Here is a 20,470-nt window from a genome sequence, read left to right as displayed (position 1 = left end):
CAGTGTGATAGAAACCGTGGCTTCAAATGGCAAATATGCTGATGATGACCTAAGGACAAAGGTCTACAGTCAGTCCATCTATTGCTAAGGGCAGGATGGAAGAAATAAATAAATGCCTTGGCTGGTTTGGTAGCATGATAGAAATTGTGACACCTCTGGAGCATACTGGCATGATGACAAATGCACATCATCCTGCGGGGCTTTGGTTTCGCAGTGCAGAAAGGGCATCTTGCACACTGACCTGACACTGCACTAAAAAAAGTTGTCTTTAGCACCACTGGTGTCATGCCCGTGGTGTGGTGTTCAGCAGCAGATTGGATATTGCCAAGGTGGTGCTTCTTGCTCTTACAAAAGCTTCCCACTCCCAATGCATGAGGTCTTTGGGAGTTTTATTTGGAAGTAATGACAAGACTGTTCATCATAATTTTTCATAGCTTACAGTTGGATTTCTGCACATGTACACAGCTGCTTGCTGTCTAAAGACGTATTCCTGAAAATATTTGTGCGCAGCTTTTTATATTTGGGTCTGGGAAGCAATATACTTCTTGGAGTTGTTTCTTTTGCTTTTGACAAAGTATGATATCCGCTTTCTCCCCTTTCCTTCTGTTATGCTGTTCACATCATCTGCAACCATGCTGTGTCTTTCAGTTACATTTCTCTGACTGGCACAGTTGCACACCTTGACTTCTCATTATGGGCTTAGCACAGACGGATGTAGCAGAGAAACCAAGAAACCACTCCTCTTTCTATGATAGCACTATTGTCCATAAGATTTCTCTTTTTTATGATCTTCTGGCTATAGTACATGTGCTCAAAGCCAGGAAAGTTCACAGTCCTTCAGCCCATGCTTGCCTGACCCTGCCTCCACCTCACAGTAAGGTTTGGGTAAAACTCGGCTATGGGAAGTGAAATAGCATGTGTTTCTGGCTGGCAAATGGTAAAAGGGATGTGACACGTGCCTCACTGAGGAACGTGAATGATAATTTTGCTATTATCTGAAGGCCAAAAAATGAGTTCGGGAAGACATCAGTTTAAATAATTTTTAAATTAAGTTAAAGTTTCAGGTCATGTCTTTAGATCAGGAAAGAAGGAAAGCAAAGCTGCTGTTCCCTGGAACTATACTGCTATAACTGCAGAAATGGTGCTGAGAAGAGCTGCTATTCTGAACTGCTCTTCTGAAGTGTCACTCCAAGCAAATTTCTGCCCAGTTTTAGAATTCCATAAAATATTTTCTAGGGTTTGGGTTAAATGAAGCAAAGTGAGAAAGGGCAGATTCCATTTTCCACTTATGACTGTAAACTTAATCTGAAAGGCCAGTGTATCTATGTACGCACAGCTACCTAATACTGCATTTGTGGAAATAAAGCCAAGTAGGAGAGTATTGCCTTCAGTGTATGCTGTTGTAAATACACTAGGCAGCTATGGTGTGCTGTGAAGAATTCCAAATGGTTCAGCTGGAACTAAGAGTAATAGTACTCTACCAAACATACCAATAATCTCTTCCATTTACTTTAAAACATGGAATTTATGAACAGAAAACATGCTCCAACACCACACTTTTATAGAACACAGCACAAATATATGCTTTCTTTCATTGTGGCTGCTTCTATCCCCAAATATGATGTAAACACAGATGAAAGTCAAGCCTTGCAACACTTCAGTGGCAGATATTGCTACTTCTGTTTTTCAGGTAGAGAAGCAGAGGTGCAGGTGAGGTCAGGAGCTTCCACAGGGAGGCCTGGAGAAGGTGTGAGAAGAGTATTCAAATCACTTATTCCTAGTATTGCATTTAAACATAGAAATCCCTTTTTCTGAAAGGATAATGCTACAGTTCTGTTGAGCATGCTTACAAAGTCTCTGCCACCCAGGGATTATGGGCTTGGGAGGGCTCAGGTTCTTAGCAGGGCTAATTCCCTGAGAGCATTTCAAACTCCCCTTGCTGCACTTCATACTCAGTTGTGAAACCGGGTCTGCTCTGTGCTGGGTGTTGCTTGGCTGCAGCAGATGAATAAACCACAATTTATCACTTATTAATCAGAAAGACTTAAAGTATTCAGTACTTCTGGAAAACAATCAATGTCTCCAGTGGGAATTATTTATAATGTATGGTACTCTGTGGGGTATCTTCATGCTTCTATTGAGTCAGTTTCAAGAACTGTAAGGCATTAAAGAGCTTCAGCTATTGGTACTACATGGTCAGCTTAATAAGGGGTTTTGCCGACAGCGTACATGCCTCAAATATAGATCTGTATTGTTTGTTCAAGCCAACAGAACCTCTTGCTGATCTTATTGCATTAGCTTGGGATATACTAGTTGATAAAATGCCCAGCTGACAATGTTCGTCATGACCCTTGTTAGCTCTCTTCTCCCTTCTCTGTTTCTGTCTGGTCTTCAGAAGTGAAAACAGAATGTCTGCTTTCTGTTGATAATGGTCATTTTATGCAGCTGAGGAGATGGAAAAAAGCTGCAGTTGGTGTAAGCACCATGAGTACACATCACTTTTTGGCAAACTGGGGTTGGGGTTAAAAAGTTGGGGTTAAAAAAAATGTTAGCATCCTGAATCTTTTCTATGTCTGCTCATGACATCAATCCCTTAGCAGTAATAAGGACATAAATACTACACAGACCATTGTTTTAAGCCTATAAAGCCTTCTGTTTATTGTGTAACTGTTAGTGGTCTCACCATATGTTCTATGAAAGGATTGCCTTGGTGCTTCCATCAAAAATGCAGTTTAGTCAGCAGAAGGATGGCTATATGAACACTATATTGGATACGTTATGTGCCTTGACCATAAAATTCCGTGGAAATCAGTGGACTATTTGGAAATCCATATTTATACCTTTGCCAATTGGATGTGAAATCCTGTCTTAGAAATCCCTTAATGAAAGTCAGACTCAGATGTTGGGTTCAAAGATGTCCAGGCTTTGGAGTTTGCAGTAGGGAAGAGATACAGAAATACAGCCAGTCTGTTTATATGAAGAAGGATATTTTTTTATTATTCAAAATAACTAAATCTATATTTTGATTCCAACCTATCATGATATTTGAAGAAATTCATTCTGTAAGATCAGACCAATAAAGCACTGAAAGAAACTCCCTAAGATCCTACAGATACCCATGTTATGCCTTCAGTTCCTATTAAAATTTTATCTAATGGCGAGACAAAAGCTTCTTCCTCGAGCAATGACTGACTCTTTTTCAGTGCGTCCTCAAGTGCTCAGCAGCCTGAGTCATTTCAGACTAGACAGCTACACTCCCTTAGGGATGCTGTTTTACTGCCTCATTCTAGTAGTAACTCTTCTAGCATCCATCGGATTTGCAAGTGCAAAAGAAGATCCTACAAATCCTTTAAGGTTCTCTTAAAACTTTAGATAGGATCCTGTAAATTACAGACAAAGCTTGAAACTAATTTTGGATGGGATAGGGAAGGGCTTTTTTGTGAATTACTAACAAGACTGTGTAACCCTTCTCTACCATGTCTGAATTAGGATTTAATATATTTTTGGTTGGTACCAGCCATATAAAAGCAACTAGTGGTATTTGGGGTAGTTGCCACTAGGTCTGTCCTCTAATAAACTGCTGACACTACAATGAACTATATTTGTTATGCCTGCTAGATTTATCAAAACTGTTTTGGGTAGAGACTATTCGGTACCAGATTTTCATTACTTTCAGGCATGACACAAAAAATACTTTGTGGATGAATGTTGATATCCTCTTGGCATGGGATGACAGACTGAAGTAGTAGCTAGGTCTGTAAAGGTGGAGAGGAAGCTGGCAAATTTACAAAATAATGTAGGTGATTAAATGAATTTCGTGTTTAGGAGCTTTTAGACAGCTTAGTTGCATCTCACCTAAATACCTTTATAACTCTCAACCCCTTTTAACCCCTGTTTATGTGACTGAGTGGTAGTATGTATTTGGTAATGCAAGCTATGGCTGAGTTGCTTACTTTGGGGAAATACTAGTCATATTTTAAATAAGTATAAATATAAAATTAAAATAAGCCAAAGCATTTTAATGACAAGCTCTCATGGAAGTGCTAATGAAAGCAGTTATAAATGATTTACATGATTAATGGGGGGACATGTATAGTGTCTGTTTTTCAACAGTCTTATGGGAATAACCGTATAATTAGACCGGTGTTCACTTCTTTCAAAAGGGGAAAGTTATGTCTGCTCATCTGACAACTTCTTCAAGAAGGTAGAATACACGAAGAATGTCAATCCCAACTGGTCTGTCAATGTGAAGACATCTGCCAACCAGAAAGCACCTCAGTCTCTGGCAAGCAGCAACAGCGCCCAGGCAAAGGAGAACAAAGATTTTGTTCGTCCCAAGCTGGTAACCATCATCCGCAGTGGGGTGAAGCCCCGGAAGGCCGTCCGTGTGCTCCTGAACAAGAAGACTGCCCATTCTTTTGAGCAAGTTCTCACTGATATCACTGAAGCTATAAAACTGGAGACAGGAGTGGTCAAAAAGCTGTATACCTTGGATGGGAAACAGGTAGGAGATTTTACAGATGTTATGTCCTTTTCTTTCTCTTATCTTTAGGCTTTGCTGACTCAGAACAATTCTTGAAGCCTAAAATTAACCTGAGATGATCACTGCCATCTGTTCTCTCAGAAGTCAGACTTCTCATGCCAGTGGTTAAGTTACTAAATTTTCACTGATATTAATATCAAGTAAAGAATGTAGCCGACCCTCTGAGTGAAACAGATGCTCCATCCTGCACGCCAGCGTGCAGTGCGTGTCTTCCGGACTAGCTAAATAAATAACATGGGGAGTTCGGCTCACAGCCACCAGTTGATTTGGCTTTGAAGCAATTGCAAGAACTCTCAAGCTTTGGCTTCACTAAGTAAAAATGTGTTGCTTGACTTTCCTTGCTTGCTAAAATAAAGTAATTGATCCAAGCATGCTCTTCTGTTTAGCTCAGTAATTAGCAGGAAAAGAATGGAACTGTGTTGCATTTTTTTGACTAAATGCATGAAGAGATAACATGCAGAAAGGGATTCAGGTCAAATATAATTAGTTGGTCATCATAATGTGCTTCATGTCTACATTTTCCTGGAACTGAAGGAAACATCTGTCTCTTGTTAGCAGCTACATAGCAATAAGCCATTTCATACTCCTGTATCTATGAAAACCTTTAAAGGAATGTGGAGGATAACTTTGGGGACTGGGAAGAGCTAGATTCTTAAAGGAAAAATCCAAGCTTGATTTAACAGTTCTGTGTCTTCTGTAATTGAGGAATGATCTTATTTTTGTCACTATTTTTCTTTCTTCAGATTCTGGAGTAAGGCAGCACAGCTCTTGTGTGGGTGTTGGACGCTGGCTATTCTAGGGATTGATGCTATTGCTTTAAATTAACTCTCTTTCCTATTTCTGGAGAAAATTATTCAAACACTGGCTCTCAAAATACTGTGCCAACCCTAGGCAATGCATCCAACTAATATGCAGACTTTACATATGAAAATGATCATCCTTCATCCTCCCAATCCCAAATATAGGCTCATAAAGTGTCCTGCACAGTCCACGTGCAGGGGGCTGAAAGTAGCATGTCACTCTAACCTGTCTGATATTCTTGCTTTGTACCAACCACTGTAAAATGCACGTTAGTTTGGTGGCTGCTTCTATCTTCAGATATACAAAAATCTCATCTGCCTGTCAAAGCTTCAAAGCTTTTCTTTTTCCAGTTGTCTCAACCCAGCACTTTTTCTTCACGAAATGTATAGTTTATATGTGACTGGGTGACTTTCCAGCTAGACTGTCCATAGATAGAGTAGCGTGCTGTAAATAGGCAGTGATACAGGGAGTGATGTACTGGAAACCTTGGAAGTGGCTGGGGAAAGAGGAAGAAGAGTCAAATGATCCATCCTCACCGAGGAAATCCTACATGGGCACAAGACCATGCATTTTGAATCACAGCAGCTTTACAAAGGTTGCCACTCATGCCAACACAGAATTCTGTTGCTCATAGTTATGAATGAGGTTCTTAATCTGAACCTGTAAATTGCCTCCATTCTTTGAGAATAGCCAGGATTGTGGAGGTGAGGTGTTGCTTTGGACAGCGTGCAGAAATAGGGATGCCCCAGGAGCTTCCATCAAACTCTACCTTTTAGGTAGTTACGGGAGGAAGTGGTGTTTCCTTTCCGCCTCTGACTGGAGAGCAAACCAAATCAGCCTGTAAACTGGATTGAGCTTGTGGCCTGGTCACTGGACCATCCTGTGAAATTGTGTTAATTCCTAAGTGGGGGTCTGGGAAATGCTGCTTGCTCTGAAGTTACAGATTGCTAGAGTAGTTCTGCTGTGGGGTAGACTGCAATTTATTACTGGAGTGGCTGCCTTGCATGGGGCTACAGCTGAGCAAGGGGTACAAAGATCTCTGTAATTTAGCAATTCCTACTGCAAACTGTTGTCCACAGTGGACAGCACACCATACATAACTCTTCTTGAATAAATAAATAAAAGGCAACTTTGTTTTCCTCATGTCAGGCTCTGATACCTGTACAGTGACTGGTGCCTTAATTCAGCACTGTTGTTTTGACTGGGGCAACCTGGCAACTTCACTGTCACTTTTTGTTGCAGAAATATGGTTTCAGTAAAGTCTGAGTAAAGATATCACACTTCTTTTGCTGGCTTTATAATTCACCATTTTATGAAATGTGGTATTTCTTTGTGTGTTAGAGATGACACCACCAGGAGTTTCACTCTATACAAATGTACATGCAGTATTGCAGTTATTGAAAAGAGTGAGATTTTGTGATTTGACAATAATGGAATGTTTGATATTTGTTTGCAGCATCAATTACTGTTGAAACGTCCTGAATAGCAAGCCTGGTTCACTTTGGTTTTATTGCAAGGTTCATTGTTTGTTTGTTTGTTTGTTTTTAAATCTAATTTACTTGAAATTTTCCACCTATATGTGTTCTTGGTGTTGAAGCTAGAACTAGAAGCGTCTGCTGTGGGTGCAGTGTTGGCCATTACAGTTTCCATGACATACTGCTCCATAAAATCTGACCTTCTGACATTATATTAGAGGTTTTTGCATGTCTGATTCTGGCATTAGAAAGAGATTCTTGAATGCCTAATTCTGACAAAGAGTACTTTATTTGCAGGAGAAAATATTCATGCAAAAACGCAAGCTGCTCAAAGCTGAAAAACTGACAAGAATCCTGGCAGTCTGTCTCTTTGAGTGTCATCAGAGGCAGGTTACTCCCTCTGTTGTGAAATGATAAAATTTACAAAAGGGATGTACAAAGGAAAATCATCCTTCCTCAGTCCATGAGCTGTAGCTTAATGAGGGGAGATGATTATTTTATTCATAGGCATTTCCATGGTGCTCATCAGTAGAGTAATCAAGATGCTTTAGAAGTAGACAGTAGTGGCAACAATAGTGGTGTGTAAATAATTACATTTCTACACACTGCAGACCTGCTGCATTCGGAGTGAGAAAGCAGTTAATTGAGAGCTGGATGGGGGGGTGTTTGTATAAATGTAACACTCAAAACAATGGTGAAGTTAGTTTTTTGTATGAAAATTTTCTTTTTATATCTTGGGTTGTCTGTAGAAATATGGCCCTTTTGAAACTGCTAACTTAGTATCTTGTGTTTTAATAGTTCATTTAACTTGGTCTTGCAAATACTTCTTATGCCTTGTACCTTGTCTGGCTGTACTTGAGCTCCTTTCCTCCTTGGGGTGTATCATCATCTCTTGATAGACACCTGAGAACTCAAAAGGGGTTTCAAATTGTTGACCAAAAATGAGTCATGATAGAGAATCACAATAGAGATTTAACTTTTGAACTTTCATGGCCATATAGGAAGTGGTGTACGTCAAAGAATTCAGTGCATTAAATAAATACCGTAGTGGATCAAATTCAGCACTTGGTATCATGGCTGCAACTGCTGTTGTGTTGAGATGTATAATATATAATTAATATATATATAGTGCCTATCAAATTTTACCTGATCTGTGGATCACGTTGGAAAAAAGTTATTTTAGTGTATTCTTTCTCTTAGTTATATCCAGTGTGCCAAATGAGTCTGGATTCCTGGGAGCACTGGCTACTTTGTAAACACATGACAGTTTCTACCCTATGTCATTAATAAACCAAATTAGAAAAGAGAATTTGAGACTGTAGATGAAGTTGCATTTGGATGTTTTGAACACAGTAGTCTGAACTAGACTTTGCAAATGTTGTATAGATTTACTGTCCTGTTTGTGCTTGAGCTTCTTTCTTATTATGGTGTACTATAAGTAGGTATTTTTCTGGAAGAAAGGAGGCTATTTCATCACTGACGGAACAGTACCCGTCTTCTGCTTTCTGCACCTTGCTTTGTAAGTGGTGTCTGTCTGCATTCATTCCTGCTTTTAAGAAGTGATCTGTAAAAGCTAATGTCTTCTGTACACACTGAACTTCTCTTTTCCAGGGTACTGAATGTTTTTTTTAGCCATAATAACATGCAGTGGTCTTTTCTGGACTTTGAAATCTTCAAGCACAGGGAGAAGTCGCACCTGTACTATTCATTGCCTTTTACCTAGCCCAGGCAAAGTGCTTATGTTCCATCTGAGTGTTAGCTGTCTCATCAGATGAAATTACGTACATTTTCATACATCAGGGCATTTGTGACTCTGCTCCCAAAAGAATTTCTAGTCTTAATAAAATGGACCCCTCTAGCAGTCTTTGCTTTGAAAAGGATTTCATGTGGCAGGTGGTGAGTGAAGTTCATCTCTCTGTTTGCAAAGCTGATGCAAATGCCTTGGAGGCCAGCCCACCTCTCCTGTCCAGAGAAGAAGTTACCATTTCATTTTAGATGACTTGAGGAAGGGCAGCAGCCACAGAGGGAGAAGTAGGTTGACTAAGATCACAACAGGTTAAAAGTTGGGACTTTGGGGTCAAAGCCAACAAAGTAGTTGATAAAGCAACTCCTAGTACTGCAGTACTAGTAAAAAGATACCTTGGATGCATCCATACAAATTGCACAGGAGAAATCAACCAAACTTTGGAGCTGCTGTACTGATTTTTAAGATGGTATTTGGAAGCAAGCTTGTAAAAATTTCATTGCTCGAGCATCAATGCCAGCAGTGGACCAAGCTCTGCCAGGATAGTGTAGGTCTGTTGATTATATTAATGAAATTGTATCAATGTGACATAAAACAAGGTTTATACCAAAATACACCAATGTCTCCAACAGCTGTAATCTGTAATCGATGCTCAAGAAGAAGGTGAATACCTCCATGGCGTATCTAGTAACATCTGCATTGCTGAAAGATCAGAGGGAAAATATTCCCTCTAGAGCCCTGGAGATAGTTAACTTACACCCTGAGGCATGAGATTCAAGGTTACAAAGCAAGCAGATTTGTTTGCGTTATTTCTCTTGTTGAGGGGTAGAATGTCAGAAACTTTGTCCTTCTGAAACTTCGTAATTGAGTGCCCTTTTGGATACTGAAAAACTGCATTGAAATCACGCCAGAACAAAGCAGTTTCATGTACTCATGTAAAGCTGGGATCTAGCCCCAAAGCAAATGGGAGGGAAGAGCAAGAGATGGGTGCAAGTGTGTTTTGTATCCTGTCTCTTGTAAAAGGCTCTGCAGCAGCTAATAGGTGTTAATAGGGGAGAGGTGAGTCCTGTCTTCCCTCCCTGCTGAGTAAAGCTGTAGCACTAAAACTGTGTCTGTTTGGCATCTTTTTCTCGGTCCTTTCTTCCCAGTGCTGCTTGTTAACTGCTGGGATTTGGCAGGCCTTGCATAAATCTCCCACTTTGATACCAAGGGGACAGATCTGGATGGCAAGCAGTAGCAGAGGAATTGTGCAGGCAGGATCTTTGCCCATAGCCACCTCCCCCGATGGACCACTTAGGGTGAGAATTTACTCCCAGCTTCACTCCTTGTTGCTTTTGCAGACTGCTCTGATTTAGGGTGTTTGCATGAGATTATTTCTCTCTAGCAACCATGTGTCATGCAAGGAAGTGTAGTAATAATGTATGGGCTGAAGAACTTTTGAACCCTGAACACTGCCAGACAACATGGCCTAGTTCTCTATCTTTAGGGAGCTCTTAGTCTAAGCTGGAAATTCAGCGTTGCCTGATTCATGCAATGACTAGACACTAACACAGACAAAACCAATTAGTCCACAGGTATCCCTTAAGGATTTTATCATTCGCTAGAATGAACAAGCCAAGCTTCCATGAACATGTACTTATGATAAAGTACTTATGATAAAATATTCAGATGACTTTCTAAGATGTTATTCAGAACCCTTATAGTTTTACTAGTTCACTTAGGTCTGGGAGCCACAGAATCAGTTTGAAAAGGGGCCAATCTGGAACACTGGATCTTTATTCCTGTACCTATTAAAGCAGAAGCAGTCTGATTCAGCAGCTAAAGTCTTGATCATATTTGTTCTCCTGTGAGCATTGAGAATGTCCTGGTTGCTATCAGTGTGGTCTCCAGTCAGCTCCCCAAGGCATGTGAGGAGCAAGGGGAGACAGAGAAGGAGACCTTTGTGTTGCAGACTTTGGTGGTTGTTTTGCCATTGCTTTGCCTCTGGGTTGGGTCCTGGAGGATGCGTCCTGCTGCTGCCTGCCATCCAGCAGGGCTTTGGCGCTGTATATTCATTGGCATTTTGTTCTGCAAATACTGGATAAACCCGTGGTGAATCTATTGTCCTCTTAAGGCAGTGAGGCTCCAAGTCCAGAACAGGATTCACAGTTGAACTGCTGCTTGCTGAAAATTGTTGATCTTCTAGAAATACAAGCCTTGCTAGTAGACATGTACTGACCAAGATCCACACAAACACCTGCTACTTGTGTCACAGATGGCAGGCTGTCAAAATTATTGAAAGATGCAGTCAGATCTGACCTGGTGACCTAGAAGTACATGGCCCCTATTACTGAATCCTGGTGCTATTCACACCCCGAAAGAGACGTATGCTAAAAATTCGGTCCTCCCCAGCATCTTTATTTTGGCAGTTCTTTCTGTCGTACGGAGTGACATGTTCCTTTTTCTCCCAGAATCCCAGGAGAGAAGAGGATTATTCACCGTAGTGCCAGAGGGTTTATCTAGGAATAAATGGGCTGAAAATGAGCAAGGGAAATTAGACTGAATATCAGGAGCAGAGACAGACCAAGGAAGCCTTTAGTTTTTTCCTTTACTAGTTTGTATCATCACATGAAAGTAAGTTTCTCATTCCCTTTTGGTGGTCAAGCAAAAATCCCACCAGTGGGAATGGGAGTCCCTCCTGTTCTGAGAGGGAGTGGGTTACCTTGAATGTATCATGAGCAAGTGTCTACGTCAGTGCATTGACTCCAGTAAACATCTTATTTCTTTTGATCATGTAAAATAATCAAATACATACAGCTTCCCTGTTTGTAATGGAGAAATGTCTTGCCTATTCTGGTGCGCTGGCGTCCTCAGGCTGTGAGTGGCATCATGTCTAGTATGTTTGCTCACATCTCCCTACCTGCAGTAGCTCACAGAGTGTGCAAATATTACCCTGATTTCACCTGGTGTGAGACACCTTGAGAACCTGATGGCGGGTGGTGCCATATTCCACATCCTGTTGCAAGTTCCACCTCTTCTTCTTGTCTGCTTGAAACCAGTTCTTCCCTTCTCAGCTCTTACTGGCCTTTGATCAAAAAACTGTTTTCACTCCATAGCAGATAATTTATGGCACAGCTCATACTTACACTTTTCTTTAGGAAGAGCCTGCACTAGATGTGGGTAAACGCATACAGCATAACGACAGAGACTGATGAGAAATAGTGTGGTAGAGCTATCATCTAGCCCAAAAGTATTTCCTTTTTTCTTGTCCCTGAAACTGCCCATGGAACTGAACCAGTGATTATTCTTTTTTGTATGTAGTATGTGCATCTTGATAGAGCTTAAGTGTTAAGGACGTAAATCCTTGTTGCAAAGGGCCCAAACTGAGCATGAGAGGTTGTCAAAAGCCCCATCTTGTCTTTTGAACGTGACACCAGTGTCATTCAAAGGTGTCTATATGGGACAGTAAGGGAAGGAGTGATAGCTTTGCTCATGTGCAGAGGATAACAGCTTCCATCCACCCTCTGGTCTGCCAGGGATGACAAAAGATACTGGCACAGAAATGTGTGTAATAAAAGTATGTCTAAAGGAGTTGAGGAGAAAAAAAAGTTGGATCAAATTCATCCAGATTTTCAGAATTGGCTAAGGGAGGCCTACATATGTGGGGAAGTGCAAAGACAGGCTATGAAAGCTGAGGGCTATTCCAGCTTGTGTTCAGGGCTTCTCAGGCTGTGGAAAATTGATTAGCATACAGAGCTGGAATTGCAGGCCTGCTCTTGGAGATTTGCTTAGCTCTGAATTAAAACTGAATAGGGAAAAATAAGTAAGGCTAATAACCAGAGCGTTCACTGCTCCAAGCTATGAGACACACCCTCTCCCCTGCAAGTGTACAGCTAGTCCTTTCCAAATCAATACGACAGTTCTAGTTCCCTGTTTAACACCAAGCAGTGTGTGTATGAGTATATGCATCTGTATAAATAAATTTTGCTAAGTGTTACAGAACACAACTCTGCATCTCAACTTGCTGTCTAAGCAATCTGAACTCTCCTCTTAGTTAAAGGATCCTAGGGTCTATTGTGCTATGACAGTGACATCCTCAAGTCGTATTAATTTTCTTCCCTTATTGTAATAACTCAAAGGCATTTTATTGGCGTCTTTAACTGCACTTTGAAGAAGTTTGCTTACTTTTGCATTTACCTCAAAGAATAATTTAAATCTCAGTATCATTAGCATTTTTAAATTATCCAGATATTCTAAAATAAATGGAAAATATTCTAAAATAAATGGAAAATTTATATGTTTGCTCATTACGCTTTTCTCTCATTTTTTAAATCCTAAAAAATACTTCAGATTAAGGATTTTTCAACTAGAGTGGGTGTAAGATATAGCCTGTTTTTTAAACTAATTCTTTCTTCTTTTTTTCACCTAAATGGGGGACTTAGTTATGAACAAAATGGACAAAAACCAGACATGGTGAAGATGAGATAATATGCACCATTCATTAGAAGGATTTTTCCAGGGGATTTTGCTTCGCTCAGAATTGGCGTGAGGGGTCAGTCCTTCCAGTCCTCCAGGTCTGGGCTCTGTTATCCATAGGACAATGAACACAATGAGCTTTATTGGCTCCACAGGAATAATTATGCAGCCACTGAGCCTGCAGGGCAGCAGGGGAGAGCAGGACTCTGGGCTCCTTCCTTGCACTCCCCTGCCCTCACCATCTGCTCTGTGCTGCTTATCTGGTATTCAGTCCCCTGCGGCTGCCAGGGCCCACAGCTCTGGTTCTGCTACTGCCTCGCTGTGGACATCGCTCTCTGGTTGTGATGGACCAGTTCAAGCCACCACACGAAACACTTAGCTATGCTAAGTGTGCTACTGTGAGGGCAGCTTATGGCTACAGACGTCTGTCTTTTATTTGGGTTCTCTGAACAGGAAAGAATAATCAGTTTAGGAAAGCATCTTGTGGTGCATGCATGTTTCTGTGAAAGAAGCATTTCTTCAAGCTATTGCTGTACTCCTATGCTCTTGACATAATCTTTTGTGCCCTTCCTCATTCCATCGTGCTCATAATGTTGCTGAAAGAGGAACAGAGGGGCCAGGAATGGTGTCTAATGGGTGTACCTGTTTGCCTCTGTATGTCTGATGGTGAAAGTATACTAGGAGACTCTTTCACCTTGATGATTGATCTATAATAGAACAAATAAGATCATGGATAGGGGAGAGCCAGTGGACACTTGGACTTTAAAAAACCATGAGGAAAGACTCCTTCAGGAATCTATTAAGGAACCTGAAGTAGTGATAGGAAGGGAAGACACTATCACAGATGGAAAGTGGGTTTCTAAGAAGAAACCAGGGTAGAAATCACTTTTTATCAGAGTAAAAATTAATATCAAGATACAAGTGGTGTTGAGTGGTTGTCTTGAGTGATCTGGATGTGGAAGTACTTGGTGAAGATGGTGAAAGAATTATTGCAGTAAAGAAACTTGGGAGACAAGTGAGAGACCTACTGAGATGAGCAGGCAGTGTAATGGCTGATCATAAACACAAAGCAGCACACGCTAGTAGAAATTACTCTTATCCTTTAAGTGCTGCAGTGAGGATTGGTCTTGATGAGGCAGCCTAGAAAGAATATCTTAGCACAGAATCAAAACAACGTGCTAAAGCATATGGTACGCCTTCAAAATTCAGACAGAAAGGAACAGCTTTTTAAAATATTGCTGTATTCCATTTACCCTTCCACTTCACCTCTCCACATTCACAAATGTGTCACAGAATATGGAAATAAACATGAAGTTTCTCCAAGGACTATGCTGCACTGCAGCCCTCTGCAACCCTCCCATCTTCTCTTGGAGCAGGTGGTAGAAGGGGTGGGGAAGCTCATGCAGGTGCTTGATGTCGCATTAACAAAAGGGCTATGCTATAACTGGGACTTTGGTGAAACACACGTGGGTTACGAGTGGTCAGAGCAATGTACACTATGGTGTGTTTAGTGCTATATAACCCAGGCTTACACGGCTCTCTGTGACTTGGTATGGTTTTGTGCCTGCAAGTATGAAAATGGGAGTTTGCCTGCGGCTGGGATTCACTTCTTTGGAGGTCCAAGGTGTCTAGTTACGCAAAGATGTTGAGAGAAGCTATAGCCGTAGCTCCACAGATGGGGAATACCTTAACTTTCTGTAGAGAGGTGACACATCATCCCACTGCATAGTGGAACATTTGAAATGGGTTTGTCAAAAGTGCATGGAATGATCCTACTCTTTAGATTTGGAGCACGAAATATAGTGCTTGTAAAAGTCTTGCTCTTAATGTGTATGGACTTGTCCATTCTTCAGTCAGGTGTGCTGTATAGCCATTAATTCAGGATTTGTATCTTCTATCAACCGCTTCTTTGATGTGTCTAACTTTTGCACTGTCTTTATATCTACAAAATAGTATCATTGGAGTGGAGAGAAAAATTACACCTTTCACCCGTCTTCCATACCACCCAGTATTTATAAGAGTCTGTGAAGTATTTTAGTAATGAAAGCAAGTGAAAATGCAGTGCAGCCATTTCAACTTTGTCAAGAATTTTAAACCTAGTAGATAAATTATTTGGGGACAAATCCTAAGAAGCATTTGCAGGGAAGCAAAAATCTGTTTGAAACCTTAAACCTGAGCAGCCTTCCATCTTGGGGCTCAGCTCTCCAGAAAGGCAGTAAGAGGACTAAACTTCCCTTTCTCAAATGTGCACATATCAGGAACCTTATCAACTGCTGGCAGGCTGCAGGATTACATGTAAATTAAGTGTATCAAAGAGTCGAGTTAGATAGCCAACATTAGGAGCTAAGAATGTTATTCTTGCCTACTTGAAAGCCCTTCATAATGGATTAGAAACAAGAACTTACATCTCTTAATACCAGCTGAAAATTGAGGCATCTTTTTGCTTCTAGTGAATTTTAATACTTTGAGAGTAAATGGTACTGGGGATTTCCTTCATTTTAGACAACCCTAGTTACAGAGGGTTGCAAAATGATGTGTACATTTCACAATCAAAATGAAAGCCATAAGGCTGGCTGAATTTTTTGTAAGACTCTCAATAGAGTTGTCGGCTAATGTTATTTTTAGCACTAAGGCAACAGAGATCTCCACAATCTTGTCATTTCTTGCAGTTTCAAAATGGAGAACAGCTTTTGAAATGTCTGCTTTTCCTTGAATTTTTATCCATACCATGAGCTTCGTTGTAAAGTTTTTGCACTGCTCTTGGCAGCAGGTTGTGATCTAATGCCAAACAGTGCAGAACTGCTCCAGTTTGCACTGTTTCTGCAGGAGAATTTTTCTTTCAAAAAATAGATGCTGGAAAAAATGCCATCTGATCCTGACATTCATTGTTTGCATTGTTTCCAGTTGCACATGTGAAGTGTTCAATTTGGTGTAAGAAGGACAGTGAACAAGGAAAAATTAAGTTGGGCCAAAAGTGGATACACTGAGCACTAATTTACAGATTGCATAATATTTAATATCGGTGAAAACCAACTTGTTTTTTTTCTTCTAAGCATAGCTCACCAAAGACTTCCTCTCAGGACCAGAAGAAGGTAGTTGCTATGGGAAATAGCTTATGTCACAGGTGAGAAGCAGCACACTTCAGGTATTCAAGCAGCAAGAGGTGCAGGTGTCGGGGCTCCTGACTCAGTCCTAGATTCAGCTGCACTGGGTGACCCAGGTTAAGGCAATTAATTTGGTGTGTTCAGACAGGTGTGCCTTGACACATTTAAACTCATAGGGAGGCTGAAATGAGTCTATCAATTCATCTGTAACGTTCAATGAAAAGTTTTCACACATCTTTCTTTTAGCTGTTTTTTAGTAAAACAGAAGATGACTTGTTTGTTACTCATACCACAAAGAGATGGAGGGGCGATATTGGCCAGGGTTTCTCAATCCTTCTTTTTCCAAGTACTGCCTAGATTCTGCAGGAGGAACGTCAGTTACCCATTTCTAACAGTTTTCTAACAGCTAACATTGTTATACCAATCAGTAAAACATAGAGCACAGTTTGCATGTTCATGTATCTCTCAATTTTTTCCCTTCCCCTTTTACTCATTCCCTGCTTGTGTGCATGGGGATTTGCCTGTTTGCTTTGCTTTCCTTGCCATATTGTTTCAATTATCAGACAATCTTTTTTTACCTCCACTTGACTTATATGTGGGTTTGACTTACAACTGGGACAATATAGTCATTCTGGCAGCTGTATTGTGGACCACCTTCTGCTGCTTTTTGGACCACCAGCTAAGATTGATGAAGAATACTGTCTTAATAGCATCATAACAGACTCAATCCCTCTTCTTTTCATTGTATCCAGATATCACATACAGGATACCTGGGTTTAGTGCTCCAAGGCTCTGGCTTCTAAAACAAATTAAGTGTCCAGGTTCTGCCCCTCAGCGGGTGAGATCCGTTGAGGGTGATCTCTTCTTGTCTTTGGTGCCACATTTAGGCAGGAGACAAAGCGGAGATTGATTCAGTCCCGACCTTTATCCCCTTCACATGTGCTTCCTTTCCATAAGTCATGCTTTCACTTCTTTTTGCAGTCTGGCAGCTGCAAGGGCTGGTTGCTTGGTGACGCTCTCAGCAGCACAAAGAGCTCTCAGCTGGGAGGCCAGGTCTGTCCGCCACAAACAGCTGGGATAATTTTATTTGTCTTTCTCTTGTTCCTGTTAATTGCAGGGAGCTGAATCAAAGTCAACATAATAGAAAAGGGAGCACCAGCAGAAACTATTTATGGCTTCCTTAACATCCACCTTTTTCTCCCTGAGTCAGGGAAGTGACAGCATGTGCCAGAAGTGGCCCGTTATTTCCGAAATGCAGGAATAAAATTAAAAGGCATGATTTCCTCTTCTGGCTCAGGCAGGCTCTTACCAGGTCCTACATAAAAGAAACACGTGGGACTGGGTTTTGGATTTATGAATCATTTTTTCATAATCCAATGTATGACTGCCTCCCTGTTCATTCTTTGTAATTACTGTATGCTAAGCAGGTCGTATCTATGAAATAGCTATTAATGACTTTTCTTCTACCTCAGAAGGATACACTGCTCCTCAGACTTTGTGCAAGATAGAAACTACAAAGAGCTTCCACAGGTGAAAGTGTTGTGATTTAATGATCTGGGCACAGCCCTTGGTTTTATGGAGTCCTGGTTTCTCATGTCTGTTCCTATGAAAGCTACGTCATCCTAAGTTATTTGCTGTTTCAGCTGATTTCTACTTCAGGTCAGACTGGCTGGACCTTGAAGGAGCAGGACTTCTCAAGCCAGTGCCAGCATCAGTGACATGTTGGGTCTCAGGGCTGAGGGTGCCAACTCAGATGTGTCAAAGCATTTAAGCACGTGAATAGCTCCCTGCAAGTTAGCCTGTGTGGAGGGGCTTTGCAGAGTTTGAGGAGCTGTGTTAAGCGCTAACAAAGGAAAGGCAAGGAAACTGGCTCTGCCTGAAGCTGGTCTTTTCTTATTAGTACTATTATATTTAATAGTGACATTCCTTAAATTACTGAAGCTGCAAGGTCTGCTTTTGCAGGACTTTTTAGTTATTTCAGGCATAAATCATAATATATCTATTCTAGTCAGTTGTTAATTTAATGCTTTGGGGTAGTCTAATTATGCAAGGGGCTATGCAGTAACCAAACAAATAAACCCTAACACTGAATATTTACAGTTCACTGATGAGATGCACACCAATGTGGATAAATTGATATGTTAAAGAATCTGATATTAAATTCAAGAATGGAAAGTGTTACTGGTTTGTGCATTTTCTTTGCGGATCAAAAGCCCTGAGGTACCAAGAAATAAAACTACCTTTTGAGAGTTTGGGCCACTCTGTTCCTAGGGCTAAAGTCAAGGAAGATTCAGGAATGTGAACCGAAGTGGAAATGTACCTGCCTAACACAGTGCTAAATCTGACATGCAGAGTTCCTGAGGGAATGGACTAAATTTGTGTGATCTTCTCATCTGATTGTGAAAATGAGGACTCTTGAATTTTAGTGCCTCACATTCATGAGCTGTAATTGGAGGTGTTACAGGAGACACTCTGGGTTTTTGGATGGTTTTTTTATGCCTACATGTCTGCTCAGGGCCATATTACATGAACCTTTTCAGTGAAGAGACAGCAACCCAGGCGGTATTTCTTTGTTAAAACACAGATTCTTGAGCTATAGTCTCTTGTTTGATCTGAAAACATTTTGTCACTAATCCAGGTACTTATGGCATAGTTTTCATCCCTGAGGTGCTGCTGCTTCCCAGATATTTTTGTGTGCATGGTACTTACACAGATTTTGTTGATTGCAAATCTAACAGCTTTTCTCATCAATTACTTTCCAGTTTACTACTTCAGATGTAAATGTATTGAGACAATAATCAGGGCAATGCTGTAGTAGCTCACGCTTTAGGATTTAGAGTGATCACTGAAGGGATCAAGAAGGAATTGGCCTCTCTAAGCAGCATCATGAAAAAAGGTGTAAGTGCTTTTGTGAAGGAGGAGCTTCCCTCTCTTCTGAAATATCAGCTATTAGCCCCTCACAGAGGCTGTGCATCAGCCTGCAAACACTGACCGATGAACGGATCCTCTGTGTCAAATCCTTATGTAAATGCAACAGCCTAATCCCCTTGCCCTAATAGGAATTTCACACCTTAATCCTTTCTATGTTCAGGGGCAAAGACATTCCCACTAGGCAGTTTGATGAATGCACCCTATTTTGAGAAAAATCACTGTATAGAAGTTTGTGGTAATAGGGGAAACTGTAGTCTCCGATTTGTATGGAAGACTGAAGCATGTCACTAATAAAAGTGAGGGGATTACGTTCCTAAATTGTCAGTGGATTTCAGAGGATTTGCCACACCAAATGAGACCGAGTCCTCGTTTTGCCCCTGGCCCTGGCTGGCTCTTTTTGCTTTAGCAGGAAATGCTCCCTGGGCAATACAGTTGAGTCTATAGGAACGGGAGGAAAAGGATTCCCTCCTGACCCTGCAGCAATCCAGGTTGTGCCTCACAGCTTGGGACCTCTCTTTGTGTGTTGGGCTTCTTCTGCTCGAGTTGGCAGAAATGTCAGTTAGTGTGTGTGGTGTCATTCTGAATAAACCTGTAATTGCCATTATTATGTAACCTCAAAGAAGTATTAAAAAAGCTGAAGTATATCACACAGGGGGCCTGGGCAGTGCCTTGAATTTATCCTTTTCTATATAGATATGTATTACTCTCTCTGTCATGGATACTTATTTCTTACCCAGCTGCAGAGTCTCTTCCAAAGCTCACTGAAGTCTATGGAAGACTTCCACAGGCCTCGACCTCAGTCTGATGTTCCAGTGTACTCAGGGCCTCCCATGACAAAGGGGAAGACTGACACTGTTCATGCCACCTCTGAAAAGAAGGATGCACCAGTGTGTTTCACATCACAGCTGAGGAGTAATTGCATTACACACAGAGGCTCCTTTTATCAGACTCAGAAGGACCATTTTTATATCTCTCAGGCTCCTGGTTGTGAAGATTACTGTGAGTGCAAATCACGCAACGATGTGCTGTTGTTAAACATCACTCCCCCAATGTGCTTGTGAGATGCCTCTTCATGCACGCACAGGCAGGGTGGATCTTAATCAGCTGCGGATTAACCACTAACACAGAACACAATGTGTGCACAGCTTTACAAGCAACAGTGGTTAGCTGGCCATTTGGAAGAAATCTGTGTACATGTGTCCTGTTATTTCCACTGCCAAAGCTTTTCCAAACCAGCCTTTTGTTTTAGTTTATTTCTCACTGCAGAAGCTTGTTATTCCATGCCCTGCTCTCTTGTTGCAGCTCCAATCCCTCTGGCTGCTCTTTGTTTGCCCCGTTGTTACTAAACACTTCAGTTTGGACTTGTTTCTCACCGGTGTGCGAATGAGGCTCTCCAACAGTCAGGCCTTTATATCTA

The 20,470-nt window shown here is 41.1% G+C and overlaps 1 protein-coding gene across 2 annotated transcripts in view; it reads left to right on the top strand.

The window, feature by feature from the left end:
* The window catches only part of DCX (doublecortin), an 87,057-nt gene that overhangs the window by 8,500 nt on the left and 58,087 nt on the right, over nucleotides 1-20,470 (top strand). For both annotated transcript variants that reach the window (XM_014955266.1, XM_014955265.1), the window contains exon 3: nucleotides 4,164-4,504. In XM_014955266.1, coding sequence (XP_014810752.1) covers nucleotides 4,164-4,504 — 341 coding nt within the window. The remainder of the gene's footprint in view (nucleotides 1-4,163; nucleotides 4,505-20,470) is intronic.

This window comes from Calidris pugnax, unplaced genomic scaffold (assembly GCF_001431845.1).
Source record: "Calidris pugnax isolate Ruff unplaced genomic scaffold, ASM143184v1 scaffold38, whole genome shotgun sequence".
Classification (NCBI taxonomy): Eukaryota; Metazoa; Chordata; class Aves; order Charadriiformes; family Scolopacidae; genus Calidris; species Calidris pugnax.
The sequence above is the reverse complement of the archived record's forward strand: the minus strand, read 5'-3'. Positions and strand labels throughout refer to the sequence as shown.